Here is a 13414-nt window from a genome sequence, read left to right as displayed (position 1 = left end):
CAAGTTCCCTCCCTGGCTTCTCCAAGATAGGGCGAGAGAGATTCCTGCCTGCAACCTTGGAGAAGCTGTTGCCAGTCTGTGAAGACAATACTGAGCTAGATAGACCAATGGTCTGACTCAATGTATGGTAACTTCCTATGTTCCTGTGTTCCTATCCATAGTTGTGAGCAGGTCTGAAAAATGAGTGAGGAGTTTTGATTTATGCTTTCATTTAATATTAGAGTGAGAGGGCAGCCACCATCACAAAAGACACAGCTACTCTAAGTACACTCTTAAGTATTCCTGTTGTGAATACGACTTGCTGCCCTTATAGCAGATTTCATTGCAGTCTCAATCCACGCATGAGGATGGGCTGTGTGTTCCCCTGCAAAGTAGATCCTCCCTTCATTCTCAGACAAAGCCTTGAAAAAGTAGCGGAACTGGTATGGAGTGGGGGAAGCAAAGGCCCCCATAGAATACCTGTCTCGGGCCCATTTCTGTATCATATGCCTAGTGCAAACAGATTTGAGATGCTCTTTGGACACATTGTGGATTTCTGATAGGTCATCCATCACCACATCAACACATTTTTCCTCACTGAGAGGAACAAAGAAGTCTGCCTCATCTCTTGTGGTATAAGAAGCTAGGAGTACTCCAAGCCCACTGGCAAAGTCATGGTTTGGGTAGTAGATAACTCGAGATGGGTGATCTGTGATTGACCTCCCACCTCGAATCCCCTCTTTCTCCCAGAATCTGTCTGTGCAAGCCAAAGCAATTTTAGTCGAGCTTGCGTAGTGATAAGCACGCAGAGCATGAGCCTTCACAGAGGAAAGGGGTGGCTGGAATCGGATGAGTCGTGTGGCTTTTGTGGTGGCCGTGACAAGGACATAGTCAGCGGTCTGACATGACAAGACCCTTTTGCCAGGCTTGCGGAAAAACACCCTCACTTTCTTTCCTGACCGAACGATCTTCTCTACGGTGCAGTTCAGACAGACTGTCCCAGGCATTTCGCGGTAGAAGCTGTTGGGGAGCCGGTCAAATCCACCTGTGATTTCCTCAAAGCTGAAGAAGTCAAGAGGGAAGGAGCAGAAAAGGATCAGCACACTGAACATCACACTCCTAAGAACATAAGAACAGCCCGGCTGGATCAGACCCAAGGCCCATCTAGTCCAGTATCCTGTTTCACACAGTGGCTCACCACCAGCTGCCTCTGGGAAGCTCACAGGCAGGAGTTGAGGGCATGCCCTCTCTCCTGCTGTTACTCCCCTGCAACTGGTACTCAGAGGCATCCTGTCTTTGAGGCTGGAGGTGGTCTGTGTGCCTGGATTGCTCCTGGGAGCAATCTGAGCAAAACATGCTATTGCAACATTGATGTTTCCTGATTTATTGCAAAAACATCATTAAGAACAATACTATTATTATTCAGAACAGCACACTTGCCGTATTTCCCTTCAGTTATGAAATGTGATGATGCAAATGGCTTCTCCGCATGTGCCGAGTCACTCTAATGGTCTCAGCGTCTGCACAGAGGCCTGAACTGGGCTGCAGTGGGCCCGGGCTGTAATTTGGGAAGCTGGCAGAGGTTTGGAGGAACCCCGATGCCACCTCAGATATCTCCGCCCCCTATGCCATCCCTGCTGCCCCTAGAGACTTAATTTTAAAAGGTAAAGAATACCTTTTCTCTCCCCACCCCATTTACTGTAGGGAATGCCCTTTACTTGCAACGGGGAATACTCAAAGGATTCCCCTTTGCAAGTACACTTCCTAAGCAGGCCCACAAGCCGGTTCAGTCCGATTCAATGGTTCAGCCTGAATAGTCAGAAATGGTACCCTGCACATCCCTACTGTATATGTTCCCTAAATGTCAATTCACAGAACTGGTTCAAATACACACGTTCCGTTGATTGATGACTGCAGACAATACAGACAGAACTGCCCTACTACCTGAGAAACTATGTTTGCCAATGGTGTAAGTCAATATTCCCTCTAACAGAGATTCCCAGATGTTGTTGACTACAACTCTCATCATACCCAGCTGCAAAGCCCTTTGGCTAGGCATAAGGGGAATTGTAATCAACAATATCTGGAAATCCCTGTTTCAGGGAACACTGGTGTCAGCTGCAAGCACAAGTGACCAAAACCCAAGTGATGTGTGTACATGTGTGAACAAAATTTGGAAGTTATAGGATTCTGGTTTATTTTACAGAACTGCACCACCACATCAACATGGGACTCCAGCCTCCCAAAGATATGTTAACATGTCAAATCCACTATTTCAAGAACTGCCATGTTGACTAGATCAGACCAAGGGTTCATCTAGCCCAACACACTGGTGGAAATAGCCATCTTCTGTTGCTCATTCCCGCCATTTAGCAACGAGAGTTACAATCAGTGTTCCCTCTAACAGGGATTCCCAGATGTTGTTCACTACAACCCCAAACATTCCCAGCTGCAATGGCCTTTGGCTGGGGATTATGGGAGATGTAGTCAATAACAGCTGTGAATCCCTGTTAGAGGGAACACTGGTTACAATATACCTCTAGTTGGAGGTCTGTTGCCTCTGACAGCTATCCTATGCTATTTGTTGGTAGATGACCCACTGGCCACTGGCTTTCTAAAATGCCCAGTGGTAGCCGGTTTAAGGGCTAATAAAGTGATACTCTTCTGAGCGCCCTGGACCCTAGCCAGCTGCCATCTGATGTGGAGCCCCGACATCGCACCTGCCTGCACCTAATAAAAACTAATTTTTTAAATTCCATATCAGTTTAGTCTTCGCACCTTACCTGTCATTAAAAAAGGTAACATATGACTCAACAGAGCCAAGAAAGGAAGTATAAAATGCAGCTTCTCGATTTGAGAGATCACCAATCATATCAACTGCTCCTCTGCTTAGATTTCCTTCTTTAATTAGGTATTCCTGGTTGGAGAAAATGGATATGGGTAGAGAAAGTTGGTTATTTCCTTTTTGTTTTTGAACTGCATTGTATTGTTTTTGATACAACACCACTAATACTGGCACCATCTGATATTTTATTTTTTGTTTTATACTGGACTGATGCTTTTCTCTCTTGCAGATGATGTCCCTGAATCTGGTATGGAAAGTACTGAGTGGGTGGGGGTGGGGAGAGCAGTGATGTGACTGACACCTCTGCTTCAGTGCCTCAGGCTTGCAGTTGCTCTAACCATGCTCCAATTGGTTAATCTTCCTTCCAGTCACAGTGCTTGGGAGAACAGACGTAGAATTGTGTACTACAAGGCATCCAAGACAAAGCTCCACCGTTCTGCAAGCTACTTTTTAGAGGAGCACTGGGAAGATAACTCCTTGCCGAGGGAAGGTTGCAACTGAATACTGTTAGTCACATCTGAATGTACATGTTCAAAGCACACAAGTGAAAAGGGAACGGGGAGGTGTGCTTGCTTCTCTGAAACCTTGGCATTTCTGCATGAAATGGGAGTAGTATATCAAGACCTTATAACGGTCCACCATCAACTCTAAGAGAGGCCTACCATGGCTACCGTTGTGTCTGATTCAGAAGTTCCATCATTTCCTAGGGGCCATTATGTCCTAAGGCAGTGTCTCCCAACCTTTTTCATTCTGAGGCACACTTAGATTATAAAAAATAATAGGGACACACTCTAAGAACATAACAACAGCCCTGCTGGATCAGGCCAAAGGTCTATCTAGTCCAGCATCCTGTTTCACACAGTGGCCCACCAGATGCCTCTGAGAAACCCACACTCCACACCCCAACACAAACAGAACATTTTAATTGTGACAGCAAAGCCACCACACAGTTTCTATTTATTTATTTTTGCTTTCTTCCTCTGTTATGTGTGATATGATGAAGCTCCTAGCCACCCCTCATGTCTCTCCTGGTGCATAAGTTTCAACTCCCCACTTCTGGAGCTGACGCAGAGCGAGTCCACATGACACACTGGCCAGTGTCCTGTGGCAGACTAGTGTACCATGGCACATCTGTTGAGAAACACTGTCCTAAGACAAAGAGCAAGTTAGTTCAGATGAAACTCCAATTGGTTCCCACCAAGCATGTAGGGCAGGGCCATAGGAGCACGTTTCTCTCCCACCCCCACCCCATACTGTTGCCTCATCAGTCAACGCATGGATTTAAAGTAGCATTGCTATGTAAACTGCTTGGAGAACCTTTCTTGCTGAAATGCAATGGAGAAGGATTTTAAACAGTACTATGCAAAGAAGCTCCACTGAATGAACTGAAGAAATATAAAGGACAACCAGCTATATTTATTTTAAAGAAAGCAAAGATTTCTCATACCTTAGTGGAAAAGGAGTCATATTTCTCTTTCAAATGTGTGCAGTTGGTTGTCTGTATAGGAACCATAAAATACATAGCAGATAAGCACAGAAGAAGAAAAAAACACCTTAAATGTTTACTCATTTATCAATGTTAAAAATGAGAACGTTTGTCATGGATTACGTAACAGTGATCATTACATTAATATAAGTATACTGAGGGAACTATACAGATAATGACAAAGATCCAATGTGCTGTGTAACTACTCCTGCACACCCAAGGGAGTGTGGGGCTTCTGCTTGATGAACATCAGCCACTTCTCTTCTCTTCCCTGACTCCCACCCCGTATGCCTCATGGCTTTTGACATTGATGAGGCTTGGGAGCAAGTTACCAGAGATTGCCTCAAAGAAGAGCTTTACATAACCTTCATATTTAGACTAGCCTTAAGCTATAGCCAGCCAAGGAATATGCAATTCCCTCTTTGGGGAATGCAACACTCTGTAAGTTTACATTCATTAGGGTATTGTGCTGTAGGGATGCATGTGTGAGCCAAGTTGAGGTTGAACTGCCTTGCACTCGAACCAGCCCGGTTTGAGGGCTTGCCCTCAAGCAAGACCTGGCCCGGATCAGTTCGAAGTCAAGCCAAACCCCCTGGGCCGGTTTGGGTGTTTTAAAAAAGGATTCCTTACTGTCTCCAAGGACTTCTGTGGCCTCTGGGAATGCTGCTGTGACCATGGAGGAGTCTCCAGCAGTTTCGCTCCCCCACCCCACCTGCCAGCATCCCCCTGTCTCCCAAAGGCTGTAACAGCCTATTTGGGGGAGCGGGGGCATTCTGGCCCTTTCTGAGCTTGCAGTGAGCATTGCAAAAAAATGAACATGAATTATCAGGTATAAAGTTTACAGGTAAAAAGTCATTATTTCTTTTTACCTGTAGCTTTTTGAATCAAATGACTAGAGGAAGAAAAGCATGATTTTATCCTCCATATGCATGACACAGAGCTACTTCATACATCACAGATTTTTGACACAGAAAATGATTTCCACATGAGGCTAGTTCAGATGATACGTCCAAGTTGGCCCCACTCATTATGTGATTAGGTATGTGTACAAGCATGTTCCCCTTCTCCTCACTGTAAGTATGGAGGGAGGGGGTCATCTGAATTTCTCCCACATACACAATCCAACCACCTTATTGTGGAGCAGGGGGCATTTTGGTCTAACCAACTCCCCAGACACAGTGAGGGAAAGGGGAAAGGCATTCTGGGAAATGGAGCACTTCTCCATGTCCCTAATCACACAGTGGGTGGGGTCAACACAGATGTATCATCCAAACAAGCCCACATTGAAATATAGGTATACTTTTCTGTGAGGATTAATGATAAATGAGCATGCTGATCAGGCAGCCACAATGGCAGCTTCCTGGTACACATACCTTATCTAGTGTTTCCTCATAGAGTTTACCAGCAGATTTTCCCCTCTCCTGGGGGTTCACTTCATATCCAAAGATCTCAGAGTTTGCACTCACAGCTGCTACCCTTTGTCTTATATTTCTCACCAAATACCAGGCATTCTTATCAGTCTGGACAAATGGATTTAATGTGAGGTTGAATTTCTTAAGATATTCATGAATAATTCTAAAAAAACCAAAGTGAAGGAGAAGGAAGAAAAGCACGTTTAAAATAGAAGGCAATATTACAGATCACTCATAATGCTGCTTGCTTCCACGAGGATACCAGTACCCTGCAAATCAGTAACCCTACTTTTGCAAATCCGAAGGTCTAATAATGTATGATAGGAATAAATGTTTGAATATTATATTTCATTGTATTTATGTATTTGTATATATAAATAATTATAAAAATATAAATTTTGGGTTCCAGAATGAAGTGCATGAATCAAACTGCAGGGTAGATTAACACTGTCTGTTTGGGTGTCTGTCTGCTTCTGCATGCTCAGCATGTGAATAAACAGATATTTCAAAAGGCACCATAAGTCTGATTTCTCTCATTCAAAAGAAAATAAACCCTGAAGTGTCACTACTGGAACTTTTCAACAATCGGGAAGTGGGGAGTCTGCCATAACTCTTTACTATGGCAATTTAACACTCAACCCCACTATCACCAGTCAAACACAAATCCCATGGAGGATTTGTAGGATTGGGTGGATAAGCCCAACCTGCAATAGGTTGAGTGGCAAACCACAAGCAGAGATGCACCCAATAATTTACTTAAACACCATTCCCAGCTCCCAGTGATTCCATCAGGCTGTTCCCTTACCTATGGTGTTTGGGCAGGCGCATAGGTCCCAGATCCACATACCAATCTTTCTCACGGTAGGTTTTGATCCGACCTCCCACACGGTCACTGGCTTCCAGAATCCGAACCTAGAAACAAATATATTATTGGAACTGTTAAGGCATTTAGCAAAACACCCGCTCACATCAGGATTTGGATCACATCAGGATAGGATCACATCAGTTCCTATTATTGGACTGATATACAATGCACAGGCCTAACTAGTATTAACATAGGATTAAACATATCACAGAGAGAGAGAGAGAGAGAGAGAGAGAGAGAGAGAGATTTGATATTTCCAGAATGTGTTCTGCAAGCTTCCACGCAGTCAGGTAAGACTTTAAGACTTTATTATTCTAATTTTCCTGAGACACGGTAATTTGCCAGGCTGAGGTGATGCATTTCTAATTTGAACCCAGATCCTTATCTGCCTCAGTAGGATGGCATTGTTAAGGAGGGCTGTGAATGGGGAGTATCATCTGGGTCAGAGATGTATGAAACTGCTTTCTACTCCACTCCCACCAGAAGTCCCAGCTGAGGTCCTCACAATCCCAGGGTTCATGAATAGTCTGCACAGACCCAAATGATATACTAATGCATATCAGTTATCAAAAGCACAGATGTACCACTAAATGGCAGTTTCAAAGTTCAAGGCAGTTTTATATGCAGATGGTATGCCTGCATTGCTTTCAGACCCAATGAGATCTGTCCCCCTTCTGATGAAATTTATTGATAAATAGGACTCTTTGGTGGGATCCAAAATTAATGGGTCAAAATCTCACATGCTTTAATTGGGTTCTATGCCTAAAGAAAAGTCTAAAGACAATTCTTTAAATCTTTTGGGTGTTCATTTGCAGAAAGATCAGTTGAAATACTTTGTATTAGAATACCTAAGAATGTGTGATGAGTGGTCTTATTAAATTTAGACACACAACCTTAATAAGATTAAACTTGATACTTTGCAACACTAGGATATTTACATGATGGGGCAAAATTAATTCAAATTCAAAATCATTGCAAATCTAATGTAGTACTTAGATTGAGTTATTGTTTGCACTGCTTTTGCAGCACTGAAGGCACAAGAAACTTACTGAAGTTACTCAGGGCCGTGTCTGGGCCGTGCCTGGACTGGAGAGCACTTGGGAACTCCATGAAGCTCCCTTGAGTTTCATGATGGAAGAAAGGTGAGATAGAAACTCGATAAAGAGGTTTTCAAAGACCTCTCGGTCCATTACCTGGTGTCCAGCATCTCTTAGCAATTTGGCAGCCGTGAGCCCACTTATGCCTGCCCCAACAATCACTATGAGTTGTGGCCTTGAAGTCCGTCCCAGCCCCTTTTGGGCAACATCCAACAGTTCCTCGTAATCGGAATCCCGGAAACACTTCATCCATTCCTCCGGTTCGACAGCATGGTTTTTGGAGATCAAGGCAGTTGTAAGCAGCAGTAAAAATGGGGAAAGCACTAAGAGAAGAAAAGTCATGATTTAACATGGATGATGAACATACGTTTGTGGCTGGTCAATTTGAGTCAAACATTTTAGCAAGCACCTTTGGTTTTCAGGCTGCATACATTTATCTGGAAAGCTTTTTACTCTACTAAAATGAACACTTACTGTTTGACCGACCACCAGGGTGCACATTTTAATTGACTTTAAGAACTACATGTTTGCATGTGTGTATTATGTATGCATTAGATGTTTAAACCCCACATTTCCTTTTGATATACCGAAAATCCGGTCCTTTGTCTGGGTGGTAACCGAAGCCAATAATAGATACCACACAGGGGAAAGTGTATAGGATTTACTGCTGCAGATTCAGTAAGGCAATAGGAGCTACAAAGCTCAGATCAATTGCAAAGGGTACAAAGCTTCAAACAACTATTTATACATTTCTAGGTTCTTTGTTCTACATATCTATGACATAGCAATACATTGAAAGAGGACACTTTAGCAATTACATACGTAGATCAATCTCCAGCTGACATCAAACAACAAACTATTGACATGGTAATTGGCATTTGGTGGTCTCAGATGTTGATCAACCCTTTTAGTCACAGTTTGTTTCACTCTTATTGCCTTTGGCTATGCTTTTGTAACAATTGTTTTACTACTACATCAGTATGGCTAGCACTTCCTTATCTCCAAGGCTAAGATATGTGCAGAGGAGGAATGAAACTAGCAATTTTAATTTACATTCCAAAGGTTCAGAGACAGCTCTGGTGTGAAGAAAAGGAAGGGAAGGGAGGGCCTGTGGGCCCAACTATATTCTAAAGGTAACTTAAGAGTTTAATATTTGGTCACGAAATGGTTGTGCTCAGGTTCAGGCTTTGGGCCTGTATGTAGTGTTGTTCTGTGTTAAATGTAGTTTTATGGGAATTGGGGTCCTGAGTTATATCACTTTAAAAAAATAACAATACCCAGCAATGTCACATAATTGTTGGAAATCCAGCTCCAGATGGCATCGACCTTTTGCACCGATAATCCAAATGACCACTAGGGGCCTTGGAAGGAGAAATTGTTAGGGTCTCCTACTCTTTCCTGTTTATCTCTTGCTTCTATGACACCTCTATTGAGAGAATGTACTCAGGAACTTCCTGGGAATGACTTTACTCTTCTTCTCCCCAGAATTCTTCTATTGGTTTCTCTCTGACCACCATGTAGCTAACAGCTAGGTTATAGGTCTTAACCATCAGTCCATAACCATCAATTCAGAAACACTTGAAAAGTAGCACCATTGTTTTCCTCACAAGAAAATCAAAATGTGCAAATTGCTTACTGCAATTTGCTCGCTAGAACTGGAATATTGTTATTTATTTTTTAATTTAATATAATTTATATACTGCCTGACTCCAAAGGCTCTAGGCAGTTCAGAAAAATACTGACTGGGACTGCAAAAAAGAAAAAGATTCCAGGTTTACCCAACTGGCCTCAAATATCTGGATGGTAATTATGACAAATAAGCTAACAGCCATAGTTCATACCTGTATGGTAGGATGCGGGCAATTCAGCTTTTGTTCCTGATTGGAAGATATTTGTGTGGATTATTGGAAGAAGAAATGTCCTTGGGATGATGATAATATTATTGATGTTCTATGAAATGAATTACCCTTGCTAGCTACTTACTCCTTTTAAAAGTTACTTTTTACATTCTACAAAGTTGATGTGACTATGAAGTTATTTATTGTTATCATCAGCTTCCTTGGTCCATTTTATTTGTCAGTTTTGTCTTCTGTTTGGTTTTCCCCCCTCATAAATGTACTAACTGTAAAATTGCTCATAAGCTGGCCTTGTGGTAGCAAGCATGACTTGTCCCCTTGCTAAGCAGTGTCTGTCCTGGTTGCCTTTGAATGGGAGACTCCATGTGTGAACACTGTAAGATATTCCCCTTAGCAGATGGAGCCGCTCTGGGAAGAGCATTTGCATGCAGAAGGTTCCAAGTTCTCTCCCTGACATCTCCAAGATAGGGCTGAGAGAGATCTACAACCTTGGAGAAGGCGCTGCCAGTCTGTGTAGACAATACTGAGCTAGATGGACAAATGGTCTGACTCTGTATCTGCCAGCTTCCTATGTTCCTAACCAAAGCAAATACATTGCTTTAATAATTAAAATCCACTGCCCACCCCCGCTTAATATTTTAGGAAGCTAATAATAATATAGGAAATCTTGCAAATAACAACAATGATTTAAAATGCAGTCAGTTAATAACGAGTTGCCATAAGAAAAAGACAATTGTAATGTGATGACCCCAAACACACCAACCTTCTGAAATTAATAAATCACTTACAGAACTTGTCCATGTTTTGATAGGCAGTACAAGGATACGGGAGAAGTCTCTTCTTTTATAGGCAAAATGTGGCTGTCTCTGAACCAATCAGGGGAATCTGGGGAAATTGGGTTTCTCCCTTTCCTAGAACCAAACTTTTACTAGGCAATACCCAGGCACACCTATTGAGTGGGGTGGGGGGTCACGTGAAGTACAAAGCAATAAAGTTGCCCGTAGTATGGTACGCAACTAAGATATATGTCAAACAAGATAGCATCTCCTGGACCGTCATCTCATAAAAATACTGATAAAGGAAGACCTGAAGACCCAAAGCTGTTTTAAAAGGATACCAAGAACCCCTCACCTTGTTCTCAACACCATTGCTAGAACTGGATTATTCCATAAGATTTTAAGGACCTAATACAAGCCGGGGAGGTGGAAAGATAACAAGTTCAGGTCAAATGCAGTCAAAGTTTGGCATTCCATAAGTAACAGGAAAGAAAATGTGCAACATAATTGTGTAACATTTCTACAGCAGCTTAAATGATACCTCCGGATTGAGTCAAATATCTGCATTAATAATACTTTATTTTATTTATTGTAATGAGAATGTCGCAACTCATCTTTCTGGTGTATGGCATTAAGGTGTGGCAGCCTTACTTCACCCAGCCTTATATAAAGCATAGATAAAGTGGGAGCCTCACCATAGAGTCTGGGTTGCGGCGGCCCAGATGAGAGCAAGTGGTAGGTCTTCTTGCTGTTGTTTAACAGAGGGTCATTTTGGAGGGCAGGGCAGACCTTCAGGTTTGCTTTGATGCAAGTTGGTGAGTACCCGGGGGTGTATCTATAATTGATGGGTGTAGCTATAATTGATGGATTCAAAGAACCCAGGGCCCCTAGCTCCTGAGGGTCCTCCAGCTCCACTCCCCTCTTTTTTCTTCATTATCTCCCTCATCCGAGGGGCTGCCAGGTAGGGGGGCAAACACATTCTCCCTCTCCCCTAGCTATGCCCCTGGACTCACCTTAATATTGCAAGCAGAGTAGTGCCCCTCCCCAGCTATGCCTTTTTGCAGCATCTTTGTGATGCCATGCCTGGTTGGTTAGTGGGAGCCTCACCATAGACTTCAGGTCTTGGCGGCCCAGATGAGAGCTGAAATGGACACATGGTGGGAGACCTACCTCATGGGCAGATTCCAGGAGACTGTTGTTCTTCAAAGTCTGAACTTTAGGAGGGCTCCATATTGTCTCCTGTGTTTAACAGCCACATGAAAGCACTGGGAGAGATCATCAGGAGATTTGGTGCAGGGTGTTATCACTGTGCTGATGACACCCAAATCTATTTCTCCATGTCAACATCATTGGGAGAAGGCATAACCTCCCTAAATCTGGAGGTGGTAATGGGCTGGAGGTGGTAATGGGCTGGATGAGAGATAACAAACTGAGGCTGAATCCAGATAAGATGGAGGTACTTATTGTGTGGGGTCAGGACTCGGGACACAATTTGGATCTGCCGGTTCTGGATGGGGTCACGCCCGCCCTGAAGGAACAGGTATGCAGTCTGGGGGGTGCTTCTGGATCCGAACCTCTCCCTGGTGTCCCGGGTTGAGGAGGTAGCCAGTGGTGCCTTCTATCAGCTTCAGCTGATAACGCCAGCTGCATCCGTTTCTTGAGATGAACAACCCCAGAATGGTGGTACATATGCTGGTAACCTCTAGGCTGGACTACTGCAATGCACTCTCTATCTGGGGCTGCCTTTGTACGTATTCTGAAAATTGCAGTCGGTACAGAATGAGGCCGATAGGTTAGTCTCTGGGACATCTAGGAGAGACCATATTACTCCTGTGTTGAAAGAACTACTCTGACTGCTGATAGGTTTCCAGGCAAAATACAAGGTTTTGGTTATAACCTATAAAGCCCTAAACAGCTTGGGCCCTGGGTATTTAAGAGAATGTCTTCTTCACCATGAGCCCCACCACCCATTAAGATCATCCGGAGAGATCCGTCTGCGGTTGCCGCCAGCTCGTCTGCCAGCTACTTGAGGATGGGCCTTCTCCATTGCTGCCCCTGAGCTTTGGAATATACTCCTTGTTGAAATAAGAGCCTCCCCATCTCTGACAACTTTCTAAAAGGCACTGAAGACATATTTATTCACCCAGGCTTTTAATTAGATTTATAGTTTTAATACTTTTAATGTTGGGTTTTTACTGATTTCATTGTTTAGGATTTTAATGTTTACATGTTTTTAATTGTTTAACTGATTTTAATGTTTAAATGATTTTAATTGAAACCGCCCAGAGATGCAGGTTTTGGGCAGTATAGAAATATGTTAAATAAATAAAATAAATAATTTACTTCAGAGATTTGGTTTCTCAGAATTATATTTCAGAGCAACTGTGCCCAGGCCAAGGAGGAATTTAAATTGCATACCAATAACATGTTGCTTCAGATTTACCTATTATCTCTTAGATCAGTAAAAATAGATATAAATAAATAAATAAATAAAATGGCTTCCTGTCCACAAAGGGCTCACAGTCTAAAAAAGAAACATAAGATAGACACCAGCAACAGTCACTGGAGGGGCTGTTGCTATCCTGGCTCAGAGTAGTGCTTAGAGTGCTGGACTAGGACCGGGGCGGCGGGGAGACCCGAGTTCAAATCCCCATTCAGCCATGAAACTAGCTGGGTGACTCTGGGCCAGTCACTTCTCGCTCAGCCTAACCTATTTCACAGGCTTGTTGTGAAAGAGAAACTCAAGTATGTAGTACACCTCTCTGATAATAATAACAACAATATTAAGACACCTTATCACCTACGTTTCTGCCATTGTGGCTTGAAAGAAATAATGGACCTTCATCACCACTTGTTTAAGGGTGCTTTGACAGAGGATATTAGGGGGAAAGTCTTGTAGAACTGGGGAAAAATTGTATCAGTTGGTCAATCTGTCAGAAGAGAGATAGTTTTCTTTTGAACAAAGATCTTGAAATACTAAGAAGAGTTGCAGATTTTCCCAAAAAGCTTTTTTTAAGATAAAAGAAGCAGAGCCTACTGATGCAGACATTGTGGTCTTCTTGTTTGAATGACTATAGCTTAATTGTGTTTTCCAGTTA

General features: G+C 42.9%; 1 protein-coding gene across 1 annotated transcript; it reads right to left on the bottom strand.

Annotated features, from left to right (window-relative positions):
* Positions 1-272: 272 nt before the first annotated feature.
* Positions 273-7933, bottom strand: LOC128343970 (L-amino-acid oxidase-like). The gene is made up of 6 exons (XM_053293408.1): positions 7781-7933; positions 6528-6634; positions 5684-5885; positions 4272-4322; positions 2763-2896; positions 273-1041 (listed from the first exon to the last, which is right to left on the bottom strand). Exons 1-6 carry the CDS (start codon positions 7931-7933, stop codon positions 273-275), a joined length of 1416 nt encoding a protein of 471 aa, XP_053149383.1.
* Positions 7934-13414: the final 5481 nt, after the last annotated feature.

This window comes from Hemicordylus capensis, chromosome 2 (assembly GCF_027244095.1).
Source record: "Hemicordylus capensis ecotype Gifberg chromosome 2, rHemCap1.1.pri, whole genome shotgun sequence".
Classification (NCBI taxonomy): Eukaryota; Metazoa; Chordata; class Lepidosauria; order Squamata; family Cordylidae; genus Hemicordylus; species Hemicordylus capensis.
Note: the sequence above shows the minus strand (reverse complement) of the source record. Positions and strands in the feature narration are given on the sequence as shown.

Excerpts from the sequence above, each read along its gene's own strand:
- LOC128343970 (XM_053293408.1), bottom strand. The coding sequence starts at position 7,933 with ATGAAGTGTTTCCGGGATTCCGATTACGAGGAACTGTTGGATGTTGCC. Across the intron at positions 2,897-4,271 it reads ATGACTCCTTTTCCACTAAG|GAATACCTAATTAAAGAAGG; the intron begins GTATGAGAAATC and ends TTCTCCAACCAG. Across the intron at positions 1,042-2,762 it reads GTTACCTTTTTTAATGACAG|CTTTGAGGAAATCACAGGTG; the intron begins GTAAGGTGCGAA and ends TGACTTCTTCAG.